Consider the following 16828-nt stretch of genomic DNA (forward strand, 5'->3'; position numbering starts at 1 on the left):
TTGGTTTCACTGGTAAAAATAAATAATTGAAATGGGTATACAGTGGGGCAAAAAAGTATTTAGTCAGCCACCGATTGTGCAAGTTCCCCCACTTATAATGACAGAGGTCAGTAATTTGCACCAGAGGTACACTTCAACTGTGAGAGACAGAATGTGAAAAAAAAATCCATGAATTCACATGGTAGGATTTGTAAAGAATTTATTCGTAAATCAGGGTGGAAAATAAGTATTTGGTCACCTCAAACAAGGAAAATCTCTGGCTCTCACAGACCTGTAACGTCTTCTGTAAGAAGCTTTTCTGTCCCCCACTCGTTACCTGTATGAATGGCACCTGTTTGAACTCATCATCTGTATAAAAGACACCTGTCCACAGCCTCAAACAGTCAGACTCCAAACTCCGCCATGGCCAAGACCAAAGAGCTTTCGAAGGACACCAGGAAAAGTATTGTAGACCTGCACCAGACTGGGAAGAGTGAATCTACAATAGGCAAGCAGCTTGGTGTGAAAAAATCAACTGTGGGAGCAATCATCAGAAAATGGAAGACATACAAGACCACTGATAATCTCCCTCGATCTGGGGCTCCACGCAAGATCTCATCCCGTGGGGTCAAAATGATCATGAGAACGGTGAGCAAAGATCCCAGAACCACACGGGGGGACCTGGTGAATGACCTGCGGAGAGCTGGGACCAAAGTAACAAAGGTCACCATCAGTAACACACTACAACGGCAGGGAATCAAATCCCGCAGTGCCAGACGTGTTCCGCTGCTGAAGCCAGTGCATGTCCAGGCCCGTCTGAAGTTTGCCAGAGAGCACATGGATGATACAGCAGAGGATTGGGAGAATGTCATGTGGTCAGATGAAACCAAAGTAGAACTTTTTGGTATAAACTCAACTCATCGTGTTTGGAGGACGAAGAATACTGAGTTGCATCCCAAGAACACCATACCTACTGTGAAGCATGGGGGTGGAAACATCATGCTATGGGGCTGTTTTTCTGCCAAGGGGACAGGACGACTGATCCGTGTTAAGGACAGAATGAATGGGGCCATGTATCGTGAGATTTTGAGCCAAAACCTCCTTCCATCAGTGAGAACTTTGAAGATGAAACGAGGCTGGGTCTTCCAACATGACAATGATCCAAAACACACCGCCCGGGCAACAAAGGAGTGGCTCCGTAAGAAGCATTTGAAAGTCCTGGAGTGGCCTAGCCAGTCTCCAGACCTCAACCCCATAGAAAATCTGTGGCGGGAGTTGAAAGTCCGTGTTGCTCGGCGACAGCCCCAAAACATCACTGCTCTCGAGAAGATCTGCATGGAGGAATGGGTCAAAATACCAGCTACTGTGTGTGCAAACCTGGTAAAGACCTATAGTAAACGTTTGACCTCTGTTATTGCCAACAAAGGTTATGTTACAAAGTATTGAGTTGTATTTTTGTTATTGACCAAATACTTATTTTCCACCCTGATTTATGAATAAATTCTTTACAAATCCTACCATGTGGATTCATGGATTTTTTTTTTTTTCACATTCTGTCTCTCACAGTTGAAGTGTACCTCTGGTGCAAATTACTGACCTCTGTCATCATTTTAGGTGGGGGAACTTGCACAATCGGTGGCTGACTAAATACTTTTTTGCCCCACTGTACTTGGCCAATAAACACGATTCTGATTCTGATTCTGATTCTGAGATGTATATTTGTGAATGTGGAGATGTTATATTGGTTTCACTGGTAAAAATAAATAATTGAAATGGGTATATATTTGTTTTTTGTGAAGTTGCCTAATAATTATGCACAGTAATAGTCACCTGCACACACAGATATCCCCCTAAAATAACTAAAAAAAAACAAAAAAAAACAAACTACTTCCAAAAACATTCAGCTTTGATATTAATGAGTCTTTTGGGTTCATTGAGAACATGGTTGTTGTTCAATAATAAAATTATTCCTCAAAAATACAACTTGCCTAATAATTCTGCTCGAGCTGACCTGAAAAGGGGTCCCACCTGTCCAGCAACAACACATGGCATGGAATAATAGGCATCATAAACCACAGAGGCAGAACTGTGAAAACAGAAAACCTGAGTGTGCAGCTAGCAGAGGACATAAACAGCTTCTTTGCCCGCTTTGAAACACCACAACAGCAGCATTCATCTGCCTCAGCCCTGCTCCCATCCTCATCCTCACCTGGTTCCTGCACCGCTCCATTCACTGTAACGGAGCACGATGTCAGATGAGTGTTCCTAGCAGTGAACCCCAGGAAGGCGTCCAGACGGAATACGTGGTAAAGTGCTAAGACCATGTGCCCACCAGCTCACCCTCATCTCCACCAGAATCTTCAACCTCTCACTGGATGAAGCAGCCATCCCATCCTGTCTAAAATCAGCCACAATCATCCCAGTACCAAAGAAGTCTCCCATCACCAGCCTGAACTATTATTGCCCTGTGGCCCTCACACCGGTAATCATGAAACTAGTCCTTCAGCACACCAAGGATTACCTCCCCCCAGAATTCGACCCCCACCAGTTTGCATACCGTGCAAACAGATTCACAGAAGATGCCATCACCCTCCACTCGGTGCTGAGTCACCTAGAACAGCGGCAGAGCTACGCCAGAATGCTCTTTGTGGACTACAGCTCACCCTTCCACCACTCGCCCATTGAGAGCCTACTAACTTACTGCATCACAGTATGGTACAGCAGCTGCACTAAGGCGGATAGAGCCACCCTCCCAGCATGTTTGCAATGAGTAGGAGATGCTCTGTATCTCACTGTACAACTGTATAGTGACAAAGGTATTGGGTTCTTTTCTAAAAATTGCTATAAACAGAGGAACCCAAACTGATGAAAAGTGGCGAATATTTTTTTTCAAATGACTATTTTTAGTGGATGTTTGATATGGAGGCAGAATGAGAGAATGTTAAAAGAAGTTACTTTTAGTCATTCTAAGCTGGGCATTGCGTTCTCTGGCTGTTCAAAGCCATGGAACTTTAGACTTTCCAAGCAAATAATGATGGCCATACTGATGTTCTTTTCAGTACATTTTACTTTATGTTCATTTTCATTTTTATGATGTTTCTATTTTTACATAATTCCTCCCACATAGCAAAATTGGTATGGCCTGGATCTGTCCCACACAATGTGCTTACACATGGCCTGCGTACCGCAAAGAATGACGGCCCTATGGTGGCCCAGATCTGGTTTACCAGAGGTGGCCCACACATGAGCCAGCACAAGGCCAGTTGCAGACACACTGCTGGCCCTGTGCTGGCCCAGAACAGTTTCAGCTCTGGCCCCAGATGTCAGCCTAATGTGTACCTTAGCCATGTAAGCCATGTAATAACAACATGTGCTGGAACATAATAGTGCAAAAGTAACATGACGAGACTCTGTTCAGACAGTGAATGGACTGATTCTTATACAGCACTTTTTTACTCACCCATATTACTCAAAGTGCTCTATACAACATGTCACATTCACCCAATCAGGCCAAATGTGGCATGCCATCACATAAACAGTGCCATCTTACCATGCCAGAAGTCAGCCAGCAGTGCCGGCTTGACACCAGATCCAGGCAAGACCCGTCTGCTATGTGGGATGACTTGTTCTTTTGGCATTTTAGTTGTGGATTGTGTTTGGACTGTGTCTCTTGCCCTTTCAGTATTGTTTCCTTGTGCTTCTAAGTGTCCCTTTGTTTCTTTTTAGGTTATGTAGTATGGGTTAGAGATATTTTGTATGTTGTTTTTGTTTAATAAATCCGCCTTTTGGATTATTCCCTGATGTGCCTGAGTTCTGTTATTTAGTGTCACTTTGAAAGGACACACATCCAGCATTGACATATAATTGTTCTTTCAATTTTTGATAAAGATTACAGTGAATTGAGATGTAACTTGGCCCAGAGGTACGGTAGGACGACCAGAGTAAGAAAGTGTTGAAAGTTGGACCTCAACTATTATGGATGATTTTTAATGAATTTTTGAAATTTCCATAATTGTAGTGTATTGACTGTATTGAATTGAATAAATGTTTCCATTAATTTCTGAGGAATTCTACAGTAAATCTGGATGAAACCTGGCACACAGGTACAGTAGGTGTCCTAGAGGGGGGATGTGTTGAAAGTTGTACATCAACTACTCAGGATGATTTTTAATGAATTTCTGAAAATTGACATAATTCTATTGTATTGACTGTATTGAATTGAATATAAGTTTCCTTTAATTTCTGAGGAATTCTACAGTAAATCTGGATGAAAATTCGCACACAGGTACAGTAGGTGTCCCAGAGGAGGGATGTGTTGAAAGTTGTACATCAACTACTCAGGATGATTTTTAATGAATTTTTGAAAATTGACATAATTCTACTGTATTGGCCGACTGCATTGGATACAAGTACCCTTTAATTTCTGAGGAATTCTACAGTAAATCTGGATGAAAATTCGCACACAGGTACAGTAGGTGTCCCAGAGGGGGGATGTGTTGAAAGTTGTACATCAACTACTCAGGATGATTTTTCATGAATTTTTGAAAATTGACATAATTCTATTGTATTGACTGTATTGCATTGAATACAAGTACCCTTTAATTTCTGAGGAATTCTACAGTAAATCTGGCTGAAACCTGGCACACAGGTACAGTAGGTGTCCTAGAGGGGGGATGTGTTGAAAGTTGTACATCAACTACTCAGGATGATTTTTCATGAATTTTTGAAAATTGACATAATTCTATTGTATTGACTGTATTGCATTGAATACAAGTACCCTTTAATTTCTGAGGAATTCTACAGTAAATCTGGCTGAAACCTGGCACACAGGTACAGTAGGTGTCCTAGAGGGGGGATGTGTTGAAAGTTGTACATCAACTACTCAGGATGATTTTTAATGAATTTCTGAAAATTGACATAATTCTATTGTATTGACTGTATTGAATTGAATATAAGTTTCCTTTAATTTCTGAGGAATTCTACAGTAAATCTGGATGAAAATTCGCACACAGGTACAGTAGGTGTCCCAGAGGAGGGATGTGTTGAAAGTTGTACATCAACTACTCAGGATGATTTTTAATGAATTTCTGAAAATTGACATAATTCTATTGTATTGACTGTATTGCATTGAATACAAGTTTCCTTTAATTTCTGAGGAATTCTACAGTAAATCTGGCTGAAACCTGGCACACAGGTACAGTAGGTGTCCTAGAGGGGGGATGTGTTGAAAGTTGTACATCAACTACTCAGGATGATTTTTAATGAATTTCTGAAAATTGACATAATTCTATTGTATTGACTGTATTGAATTGAATATAAGTTTCCTTTAATTTCTGAGGAATTCTACAGTAAATCTGGATGAAAATTCGCACACAGGTACAGTAGGTGTCCCAGAGGGGGGATGTGTTGAAAGTTGTACATCAACTACTCAGGATGATTTTTAATGAATTTTTGAAAATTGACACAATTGTAGTGCATTGGCTGTATTAGATTGAATAAATGTTTCCATTAATTTCTGAGGAATTCTACAGTAAATCTGGATGAAACCTGGCACACAGGTACAGTAGGTGTCCCAGAGGGGGGATGTGTTGAAAGTTGTACATCAACTACTCAGGATGATTTTTAATGAATTTCTGAAAATTGACATAATTCTACTGTATTGGCCGACTGCATTGGATACAAGTACCCTTTAATTTCTGAGGAATTCTACAGTAAATCTGGATGAAACTTGGCACACAGGTACAGTAGGTGTCCCAGAGGGGGGATGTGTTGAAAGTTGGACCTCAACTATTCAGGATGACTTTTAATGAATTTTTGAAATAAACATAATTGCAGTGCATTGACTGTATTGCACTGAATATGAGTTTACTGTGATTTCTGAGTAATATTACAGTAAATCTGGGTAAAAACTGGCCCAGAGGTAAAGTAGGTGTCCGAGAAGAGGATTGTGTTGAAAGCTTGGCATCAACTTTTAATAATGATTTTTAATGAATTTTTGAATATGCAACCAGACTGTCACGATGGCTGTATTGGGCTGTTCCATTGTAATTTATGTGCGCGCCTGCGTGTGACTGTTCACGCGCGTGCATGTGTGCGCGAGTCTAGGCTTTCAATCAGGATATAAAGCGAAAAGGCGCTACCGTAAAGACTGGTGTAAAAGCGCAAGGAAATTTATGCGGCGGATAGGAGGCGGCTGGCTTGACCGCGGCTCACAAATGACGGCTCACTTTACCGCAGTATTTCAAGGTCCTGTACCCATCCGTCAGTAAACTGTTCCTGGGCTTGTTGCAGTGACCGGAAGTTACTAAACTTCAGAGTGTATGCACTCACTCCAAGAATGTGTAATTATAAATATGAGCGTAGTGAAAGTTGGGCAGCACGCTAACGTATTTTGTCCCTCTGTGTGCTCGTAAGGGTCTGACCCTTTCACTGGTTTGATTTTTCCTCGTATCTTTTCTTTGTCTTTTCCTCGAATCTGTCTTTGTACGGACCGGCATTGTTCTCCTTCGTTTTGTACATTCCTTTTTTGTGCGGCAAAGAAAAACAAGAAGGTATTGGAACCGGAGAATGAACGTTTTGCGGTGCTGCAAATGCTTGCATTTGATGCGGTACTTGGATTGTTTTGCCACGAGTTCCCGGCATGCAATGCGCGAAAATCACGTGATTGCTAAACAGGGGGGAGGGTGCATTCGGCCTCCTCGGCTGTAATTGGTCCAGCCCAGAGTCGATCATGACCAATTGGCCAATCCAACACCTTTCATTATATATACCCTTCCTAAAAATAAAATAAAATAAAATAAAAAATCCATCGGCCCATAAAAACAAAAAATCGCCAGCGGCCCACCGGGCAAATGCCCGGTACGCCCGATGGCCAGTCCAGCTATGCCAGTGTGCATGTCCAAACTCATACTCATGCTGAACACAAGCTACACCATTAAAAACAGTCTAAATGTGTGACTTGTAGTCGCTGTTTCTGAATGGTCTGTCACTGGTCATTTAAACACATCTGTGACTTGTATGAGTTTTGGCTATATGGCGGTGCGACGTTGGCACGCAGTCTAGATTTTGATACCTGTTCGCTGAACCATCTGAGAAACCAGTCACTGGTGATGTGATCCAAGTATGATATACGGAAAGCATGTATTGCTTTGGTTATTGCATGTTAGATGGACTATGGGGTCTTTGTGGCCACAGAGACTTTGTTCTGATGTTTGAAAACGAGCATACAGTGTAAACGGAATCGAAGTTGTGGCAAATGACGTGCCAGAATTAAAAAACATACTTAAAACATGGCTTATTTTTTCATACTGTGTGTGGGTTTTTTCATCTGTGTTGTAACCTGTGGGAATGAGCGTATTCTTCTCTACAAAAGCTTGAATAAATGGACACATAGACATTCTTATGTTTGTGAATTTTATTGAACAAGCCCCCACATATGATGAGGGTTGCTGACATTCATGCCACACGTTGGTAGCTTCTGTCTTGATGTTTAGCGGTATCTCTCGGACAGAGCCCAGGCGACGTTATTGAAGAACTTGTCCACGGAGACGTGAACCTCCGGGGTGAAGTCCGCAGGGAAGTACATGCCCAGGACCAAGATCATGTTGTGAGTGAGGATCTGTGTTTGTGACAGAAACAGCAGATTAGATTAAATCAGGCACTTCAGACATCCCTACATTCACTTAGTTTTTTAGTTTTTTAACGCTCACAATCTAAACTAAAGTACGTGCACAAATAATGATTATAATTTCTGGTAGGTTTAAAGGTCGCAATATTTTGTTACCTTGAAGTTGGCAGGATCCACGCGGAGCTGGCTGGCATGCAGCTCACTGAGCTTGCTAAGGTGGTTGGTAAGATCATCAATGTTCTTGACAGCTTTTCCCACAGCTGCCATGATGGTTGCACCATGCTTCTTCACCTGCGGACTGTTAGGGCTCAGGTCGCCCCAGTGAGAAAAGTAGGTCTTGGTCTGAGGATAAGCAACGAGCATCCTGTAAAATACAGCAGAAGGAAATACGAAGAAGTTACAAAAAAAGCAAAGAAAAAATAAAGAAAAACCCACCCTCTTAAAAAAGCCCGTGTCATCCCTACTTTAAAATTAGATCTTACCTGCCCAGAGCTTCTCCACCCATCTCGGCGACCTTTGACTCGACTTTGGCCCAGAAGGTCTTCACCAGGGTCTTGTCTTTCGAAGAGAGACTCATGACTGCCTTTGAATTTCCGGGATGCAAGGGAAAATGCTGATCAAAAAATGCTGCTTGGTTGGATCTGTCAGTGCGTCTTTATGTCGACCCAAATGGTGCCACGCCCAAGTATCAAATCCAGAATGCATGTCTGATAAGCAAACTGCTTATCAGTCAATTACGTGATATCACGTAATTGACGCAATTGACAATTAAAAAAAAGAAAAAGAAAAACTGAATGGCTGCACTGCACGAAAATCTTTAAACAACTGGCGAATAGATTTTATGCAAAAAGAAATATGCTCTAAGCAAAAATGGCATTAAACATAAATCATAATTTAAAGGCTGCACTGTTAGTCAGAGTTTGATATTTTAAAAATAAAAACACGTTGTTTTATAGCCAACAAGGAGCACAAATACCCTCCTAAAGTTAAGAGAGCACATATCCTTTTGGATAAATAAACTGTATGATATCTTAGCTTATTTAAAAGCAGGTGTTAAAAAGCTGGTATTACTGATATTACTGGTCCAATTTTGTGTGTTTTGACTGACTAATAGTATGGATTATTTGTAGCTGAGTAATTTTAAGTGACAGCAATATCTGAGCCAAATGACGTTATCTATCCGGTTGGCACTGACCGTTGCCCAAATTTGCTTTACGCAAAACACACGTCATTAAACAGGCGGGCGCAGATTATCCAATCAGATGCTTCGATGACTGAAGGAGGGGGTGCGGGTTAAACGAATAAAAACGGGAATCTCAAGTAAATCATTCACAAGCAGATTTGTGAGAACTTGTGAGAACCTGTTCGTGAACTAGGAGACTTGCACCCCGTCAAAATGGTCGAGTGGACAGATGCTGAGCGCAGTGCCATCATAAACCTGTGGGGAAAGATTGATGTGGGGGAAATCGGTCCCCAGGCCCTCTCCAGGTAACCTGCAGCTCATAGCAATTCAGAAACGTGGTCGTTTGTTATGCAACTTTTTTTACTATAATGTTGAAACTTGGCCGAAGCGAATATATCAACACGTTTCTTTGTGTATGTAGAAGCACTTATTAATGCTATATGCACTAAAATTAATATTGTTTCTCTGGTTTTATTTCAGGCTTCTGATTGTGTACCCCTGGGGTCAGAGATACTTCCAAGCCTTTGGAGACCTGTCCACCAATGCCGCCATTATGGGAAACCCCAAAGTGGCACAGCACGGAAGGACCGTGATGGGTGGTCTGGAAAATGCTGTGAAGAACTTGGACAACATCACTCAGACCTACGCCAAACTGAGCGCTATGCACTCTGAGAAGCTCCACGTGGATCCCGATAACTTCAGGGTATGCCCCCACCAGCACCCAGAAACAATCATCACACATGGACCTGAAAAAGGTTAGCTAATTAGTTTGTGTTTATTAACTCTGTTAAGCATTTTCTTTCTCTCATTTTAGGTGCTCGCTGAATGCATCAGCCTGTGCGTTGCCGCTAAGTTTGGTCCCAGCGTCTTCACCGCTGAGGTCCAGGAAGCCTGGCAGAAGTTTTTGTCCGTGGTCGTTTCTGCCCTGGGTAGACAGTACCACTAAATTTCTGGAGTGCCAGTTCATCAAAGATGTGCAACAGTGACATCATATATCTTTTTGACTCTGTTGCCAGATGCACCAATAAATAAAACCTCAAATCATACTCATTCTCTGTGCGATCATTTGACTTGTTCTTTTAACCGACAATACAACATCAAGAAGGAGATCTCGGACAGTCAATAGTCCTCAATAGAAGTCGCCTATATGTTTGAGTATAATATAAATATTACAAGTATGCCTCACCGATAATCCGTTTCGTGACTTTTTCCTTTACTGTTAAGTTTTGCTTTTCGTATAAAAAAGGGTGAAAGGGATCCAAAGTTGTTGTTCTCTGGCTGCATGGGAAGTATTGTTGATGTAAGTGAAGTGTTCCAAAATGCAAAGAAGAACATCAGCTATCAGGCATTTTACGCATATTTAAAGTTAGAGCGTTAACAACGAGTCAATCTGCGAGCTCAGAAAAAAGTATTTCTTCTTTAGTGCAGAAAATTCGTTTATAACCTCGACCCAACATAACACAAGAACATAGGCGTATAGCGGCAACATTATAAAAACGCTATGCTTTTGTTTTTTTAAAACGTCTTGAATGAAATTCAAAAATGACTGAAGGATATAATATAAGTACTGTCGCGATCGGACGGGCCATAATCCTGATTGAGCTGATCAGTTTTTAAAACAAGTTTAATTGAATGGGGTAATTTAAGGCCAAGAAATAAACTTTCATACGTTTCTGATATGAAGTGGACCCGCGGATCATTTATTTGGGTGGGGAAAGCCTGAATGTTCAGATAATGATAGCATGGCATAATCTAAGTTCATCAGCTGTTGGAAAATTACTTGATACAACAGGATGGGGAGGTGGTTATGTTTACGTGAGGATATTTTGATGCCATACCATATCTGGGCATTTCCATTGTGTTTTGCAGTGATAGTCGACACGTAGTCTGTGTAGCTCAGACTCATCCGTCCGCTTTTAGTGTGCTGGAAATATAGGACCCTCATACCATCTGCTGGTTCATTTTTGCCAGTCATTAAGCGGAAAAGCTGATCACTCAGCAGCTCAGAGTGCGGAAGTAAAACTGTTTATCCAATTCGCTCAGGTCATGGTTAAGTGGACGGAACTGGAGCGCAGCACTGTGAAAGCTATCTGGGAAAAAATTGATATCGATGAGATTGGGTCACAAATTTGGGCAAGGTAGGTGATTGTGAAAGTTTTACTGTTCAAGAACGGATCGTAAAAAAATCCTAAAAACGAAAAAAATATTCTGGCAATTTTCTCTCAATACATTATTATTATTATTGCTATTTAATTAGTTGATGGGTATTTCGTAATAGTAAAATTCAATGCCTGGTTTAAAAAGAAATAAATAAAGAAAAAACGATCGTGAAAAATTCTTATTTTTTAAATATTCCATTGTTTAAGGGTACGTTGTATATTTAGGGATTTTTTCTCCAGTTAGTTCAGATTTTATCACGTGGTATCGTTTATGCTCATTAACCTGTACCACTGACTGTTGCATTGTCAGAGTCTTGATAGTCTACCCCTGGACTGAGCGATATTTTGGTTCTTTTGGAGATCTCTTCACCATCACTGCTATTTTGAAAAACGACAAAGTGGCGGCTCATGGAAGGATGGTGCTGAAGGCTCTGGACAAAGCAGTGAACAACATGGACAACATGAAACGGACGTATGCTGATCTGAGCCGGTTGCATTTTCAGAAACTCGAAGTGGACCCTGATAGCTTCAGGGTAAGCAACACTTTTCCTCAAACCCACATGAAAAAAATACGTGACGTTTTGCACTTGTAGAGTTTTCATGGTGTTTTCTCTTTTTTTCCACAGCTGTTGGCAGACTGTATCACTATCACAATCGCATGCAAACTCAAGTCAGCCCTGAGCCCCCAGAGTCAAGCTATCTGGCAGAAGTTTATATCTGCTGTGGTCGACGCTATGAGCAGTCAGTACCGCTGAAAAGAACCTATTTGGAGATAATACAACTTAAAGAAAAACACAAAACAAAAAACGTGTGTTAGCCCTGATATAAGTTTGACATGAGTGCATTTCAGTTTGTTTTTTATCAGTTGGAGCTTGGTGAGTCTCATACTGAAGACAGTTACTAAAGACAAAACTGAAGTCAAAGAGACCCCAACACACACAAGCAGCAAGTGAAAGTAGTCTGACAGAGCTAAAGGAGGAAACAGCATTTAGTGACTTTCATGGGTTCCAGATTTCAGACAGTTAAGAACTTGTCATGGACTGAAAGTTGTTTTTTTTTCCAACTCTGTGAAAAGTTAATAAAACATAAAAACTATTTTTATAGTTAATATTATGTCACCTTTTCAAATTACTGTGAGCCTCTGAATATGGGGAACTGTATTAATGGCTATAATTCCTAAAATTAATACAGTACCTTTGCTAAACCACTTGAAATAATGCTGAAAGTCTTTCCATCAATCACACATTCATTGTTACATCTGCCAAACAGGTTATGTTTTTGGTAGTGTTTGCACATGTGTCATTCTGTCAGTAAACAAATGAAAAATGTGAGTATTAAGTGAGAAATACGCAGTTTGTAGCATTGGCGCGTTTAGACCCTTTTCAGTAGTGATGGGATTTCCGGCTCCTTTTAGAGAACCGGCTCTTTCGGCTCGACTCACTAAAAGAACCGGCTCTTCAGGTTGTTTTATTGCTTTAATTAATTTATTATTAACAACAATATAAAATTATGCACAAAAATAATTACTAATGTAAAAAAAGTGGTTTTATTTATATATGTTTATATATAAATATATACAATAGAGACAAAGCATGTACAATTTCCTCCAAACTACAAAACACATTTCTAGCGTTAACTGAACTTCCAAAACAGAGCTACCTAGATCACTTAAATTACACAATTGAACGCATATGTGTATTGTTTGTGTATTTATTCACAAGCACACACATATATTCAAAAAAAAAAAAAAAAAAAGTTCATTTACCTGTTACTACCACACACCAAATCCGGTCGTTGGTACTTCCTGGCTTGTGTAGCCACTGGGTAACAAAAGCTCAACACTGCCCCCTAGCATCCTGGAGCACTTCTGTTGTGTTTGTGTCTGTTTTGAAACTTGTACGTGCTTTGTCTCTAGGGGCCACCGTAAATATACTTTTATTTATTCACTCCACATAAAATGTAATAAATAAATCATATAATACAAAAAACAACTATTCACATTTCAACTTTCAACTATTTAAATTGTCAGCTTTTTCCTTTTAAACAAATTTTAAGTGAAACAACACAAAACACTGCAAACCACAACAAAATTAAATATAAATAAAATATGAAAACAAAAAGAACATGCACATTCTCTGTCATATAGGCCTGCATGAATAAACTTTCTGAATCCTTTATCATCCGTAACTGAAAATAGCTGTGGATGATTACTACACCTTTCTAATGTGACGTTGTTATCCCTGGCTCTCTTTCTCTCTCTCTCCCTCCTGCTCTGTTCCTGTGCTACTGCGAGTGTAACTATCGCTCCTCCCCCCTCTTCCCAGGGCAAAGCACAAGGCTCGCGTGCAGAGTGAAGCGGAAAAAAGTGTGAGAGAGAGGGTGAGAGAAAGAAAAAAAAACCCATGGCTCCCGATAAGGAGCCGGCTCATGTCGTTCATGTCAAAGACCCGGCTCTAAGAGCCGTTTCGTTCGTGACCGACACATCACTACTTTTCTGGATGCTCAACCACCCTAAAAGCAACATGCCCTTTTAATGCTACATTTTCCAAACTTCTCTGTTGGAGATCATACAGCAGATTACAGTGAAATCAAGTCCAGTGTTCTTGATGTCAAGTTGCTATTAGTGCACTCAAACAGAGGAGCTGCATGAGAGACAGGGATGGAAAGGGTTAGAGGTAAAGAGCAAAAGTCAAAGACAGCAAAAGCTGTAGCTTCTCTTTTGCCCACATTCATTGATGATGATTTCATGATCTAAAGTTTGTGCAAGTTTCTCCTCTTTTTCTGCTTTACTACAAATTTTGCTTTAACTTACTTTCAAAAGTTATATTAAGAACTGTGATCATTTATTCAGAATCATTCTTCGTGCATAGTGGTCAGTACAGTGGACAGCTATTCAAAGGCTGTTTTCTTGTATCTGTTTCAGTGTTGATGGCACACTTGCACTTAAACCACTACATCGGACACTGATGTGTCACTCCATACCAAATTCATAGGTCAAAACGTAGGTTGTCCACCTAAGTGGACATGTAACAAACTCTTTGAAAAGTACATGTTTAAAAAAAATGAAGTTCAAAAATCTTTTTTTTCATGCCTAAAGATGACTAAAACTACTTAAGAATAAAAATCCTGACTGAGGTTGTCATAATTCATGCATGAAAGGGTTCAACACTGAAATATAATCCAAAAAAGATATTTCTTTTGGATATGTTTTAATGTTTATCCTGTAACATTCAGGTCTGCAAAGGTGAAAATTATGTTTACATGCAGCATAATATGTTGGTATAATTGTAAGGCAGAATGGATGACGTTATGACTGGGGGCTGAGGCCTCCTAGTGGTTTGATCCTAGAATCGTCCCTGGTGTGTGGCTAATTGTCCCAGACGAACAAGGCAACTGATCATAAGAATGCAATTCTCTTCTTTGCCACAAGAAGTCACTGCCGGAAAAAATGAGTATGGTGCAACAGACCCCTGCTTGTGTGAGAGCACTGCAGACAGAACGAGGGCTCGAGTCATTTTGTTGTCCTGTCATAATCATATCGGACATGGTCGGGAGGTATGACTGAGAGCAGTGCATAGTTACAAGGTTTATAAAACAACTGAAGCCGCTCAAAAAGAAGACGATTGAGCACACTTGGTGTTTTACCTGGCAAAGAATTAGACGTTTATTTGACCAACGGACAGGAACCGACTTGGCCATTCAGTCTTGACGTTTTCTCACTGCGCGAGTGCACACATATAGGTACATTTAACTGAAGCAAATCAGATGGTGACAGCTAGAGTCAAAGCAGGTTCTAAACTTAAACATTAGCTAAAAATACCCGACTCACTGCCAGAGGCGGAGGCAGACATTTGATACACCCGGGGCTTAGCCCTAAAGGTAGTATGCATGTGGGATTTTTTTTTTTTTTTTTTGGGGGGGGGGGGGGGGGGGGGGGTGTTCACCTGCTCTTGTTCCCTCTCTGTTCTGTCCTCATTCTCCTCTCTCTCCCTCTCTGCTCCTCTCTCTCCCTCTCTCCTCCTCTCTTTCTCTCCCTCTCTCCTCCTCTCTCTCTCTCCCTCTCCTCTCTCTCCCTCTCTGCTCCTCTCTCTCCCTCTCTCCTCCTCTCTCTCTCCCTCTCCTCTCTCTCCCTCTCTGCTCCTCTTTCTCCCTCTCTGCTCCTCTCTCTCCCTCTTTGTGCTGACAATCATCAAATATACAGTTGAAACCAGATATTTACACACTTTTCAGATAAAAACACTTTTTTAATTGTAACATCAAATCAGACTAAATGTTTATTTTTTTAGATTGATAAATATAAAAACATGTTTGTTAACTTTAAGAGTAAAGGGAGAAACTATCTGTATTTCTTAATCAAAAATGGCACCCAATTGTATTCAAAATTGAGCCACACTTATGGAGCTCCACAGTTCTTTTCCTGGTGTTTTGGTTGACATCTTTGGTTGATTTTCCCATTTCAAAGAAACAGGCTGTGTTTTGCCTTATATGCATCCACAGGTGTGCCACCAATTTACTCACATGGACTCTGCTAACCTATCAGAAGCTTCTTCAGCTCAGAATGGAATCGTCTGGAGTTTTCTTATTAATTAATAATAAACTAAGTGTACATGTACTCCTAAATTTGATGAAAGTGATAAAAAATAGACAGCTCTGTCTCTCTTTATTCTGACATTTAACTAATTCAAAGGATATTTATTTATCCAAAGCAAAACAAGTTTACTCTAAATTGATGATGTACAGTAATAAAATGTTCTTGTGTTTTCCATAAAGTGTATGTAAGTATCTGGTTTAAACTGTGAATATACTGCTGTGTATTGAAATTCCTCTTGTTTTCCATAGAAATATACTGAACAACATACAAAGCATAATATATAAAATAACATCTACCAGAGTTTTTTCTTTGAAAGAAGCTCCTTATGCCCATTCTTGTATATCAGTGCATTACTGAAACCGATTTATTTAGCCGCGGAGGGTAACGACTGAAAATATGAAATAAACACATGTGTAAGCTAAGACTCTCTAAAGAAACAGCATTGTTGTTGTTCTACTTTTCATTTCGCCATTTGTTGATTCACTCGAAGAGCAAGTAACGTAATATTGGTCAAGTGATCAGTTTGATATCAATCTTTTGTGATTCACCGTCATATTTACATTATTTGTACAGTACGAATGATTTGCTTTTGGTACCTGGTCGATCTTCAGCTCTCCTTAGTCTGCTTGGCTCCGTTTCTCCAACAGGCAGCAGCTCCCCCCGGCCCCTCGCTCAGTCGCTGAGCTCGGATCATACCAATATTAGGAGGGATTCACGCACAGTCATAAATTTCCACAGTGTGCACTATGTGCTTCGAATATTGTGTGTAGTTTTTGTTTTATACAGTTGTCAGCCAGGCATCTAACTATGAAAAAATTACACTCCAAAAGACCCCGGGCTTCTGACAAAACAACCCGGGCTTAAGCCCAGTAAGTCACCCCCCCCCCCCCCCGCTCCGCCACTGCTCCCTGCAATGCAATGAAATAAACTAACACCAAGAGCGAATGTATAATTGTAACCGCGTCGATATGTCGTGGTGCAGCCAGTGCTGCTCCTGCATTATCATGTTTTGTTTTGTTTTTTTAAAAACAGGCCCACCCACTGAAACGATAAGCCTCACAGTAAAAACGAACGCGGCGAATGGCATAATCATCATGTTTGTAACTGATAGCACAACCAACAGGCCTATTAATTAATTGTAGAATTTAGATTTTAAATCAGAATCCACGGACTGATTGTTAAAGCGTACTGATTTAATTTATCTCATATAAATTGCAATTACAAAGGCAGTTAATAAAGTAAATAAACACAAGCATATATACAAATGTATGTATGTTTAAAAAGTTATT

At 40.4% G+C, this 16828-nt stretch overlaps 3 protein-coding genes across 3 annotated transcripts; 2 read left to right on the plus strand and 1 right to left on the minus strand.

Annotated features, from left to right (window-relative positions):
- Positions 1-7375: 7375 nt before the first annotated feature.
- On the minus strand, positions 7376-8248 carry LOC146576385 (hemoglobin subunit alpha-B-like). Its single transcript, XM_085271622.1, has 3 exons — positions 8089-8248; positions 7763-7970; positions 7376-7597 (listed from the first exon to the last, which is right to left on the minus strand). The coding sequence occupies exons 1-3, from the start codon at positions 8181-8183 to the stop codon at positions 7469-7471; spliced, it is 432 nt and encodes a 143-aa protein (XP_085127748.1). The 5' UTR covers positions 8184-8248; the 3' UTR covers positions 7376-7468.
- Positions 8249-8925: 677 nt separating this feature from the next.
- Positions 8926-9835, plus strand: LOC146576386 (hemoglobin subunit beta-A). The gene is made up of 3 exons (XM_085271621.1): positions 8926-9094; positions 9270-9492; positions 9604-9835. Exons 1-3 carry the CDS (start codon positions 9003-9005, stop codon positions 9733-9735), a joined length of 447 nt encoding a protein of 148 aa, XP_085127747.1. The 5' UTR covers positions 8926-9002; the 3' UTR covers positions 9736-9835.
- A 783-nt stretch (positions 9836-10618) lies between these two features.
- LOC146576387 (hemoglobin cathodic subunit beta-like) lies at positions 10619-12043 on the plus strand. The gene is made up of 3 exons (XM_085271626.1): positions 10619-10927; positions 11259-11481; positions 11575-12043. The coding sequence occupies exons 1-3, from the start codon at positions 10836-10838 to the stop codon at positions 11701-11703; spliced, it is 444 nt and encodes a 147-aa protein (XP_085127752.1). The 5' UTR covers positions 10619-10835; the 3' UTR covers positions 11704-12043.
- The last annotated feature ends 4785 nt before the right edge of the window (positions 12044-16828 follow it).

Source organism: Mchenga conophoros, linkage group LG4, assembly GCF_057382185.1.
Source record: "Mchenga conophoros isolate Kocher_MC1m ecotype Shallow Benthic linkage group LG4, M_conophoros_male_GT1.1, whole genome shotgun sequence".
In the NCBI taxonomy this organism is placed as follows: domain Eukaryota; kingdom Metazoa; phylum Chordata; class Actinopteri; order Cichliformes; family Cichlidae; genus Mchenga; species Mchenga conophoros.

Excerpts from the sequence above, each read along its gene's own strand:
- LOC146576385 (XM_085271622.1), bottom strand. The coding sequence starts at position 8,183 with ATGAGTCTCTCTTCGAAAGACAAGACCCTGGTGAAGACCTTCTGGGCC. Across the intron at positions 7,971-8,088 it reads GGTGGAGAAGCTCTGGGCAG|GATGCTCGTTGCTTATCCTC; the intron begins GTAAGATCTAAT and ends TGTATTTTACAG. Across the intron at positions 7,598-7,762 it reads TGGATCCTGCCAACTTCAAG|ATCCTCACTCACAACATGAT; the intron begins GTAACAAAATAT and ends TCACAAACACAG.
- LOC146576386 (XM_085271621.1), top strand. The coding sequence starts at position 9,003 with ATGGTCGAGTGGACAGATGCTGAGCGCAGTGCCATCATAAACCTGTGG. Across the intron at positions 9,095-9,269 it reads GGTCCCCAGGCCCTCTCCAG|GCTTCTGATTGTGTACCCCT; the intron begins GTAACCTGCAGC and ends GTTTTATTTCAG. Across the intron at positions 9,493-9,603 it reads TGGATCCCGATAACTTCAGG|GTGCTCGCTGAATGCATCAG; the intron begins GTATGCCCCCAC and ends CTCTCATTTTAG.
- LOC146576387 (XM_085271626.1), top strand. The coding sequence starts at position 10,836 with ATGGTTAAGTGGACGGAACTGGAGCGCAGCACTGTGAAAGCTATCTGG. Across the intron at positions 10,928-11,258 it reads GGGTCACAAATTTGGGCAAG|AGTCTTGATAGTCTACCCCT; the intron begins GTAGGTGATTGT and ends TTGCATTGTCAG. Across the intron at positions 11,482-11,574 it reads TGGACCCTGATAGCTTCAGG|CTGTTGGCAGACTGTATCAC; the intron begins GTAAGCAACACT and ends TTTTTTCCACAG.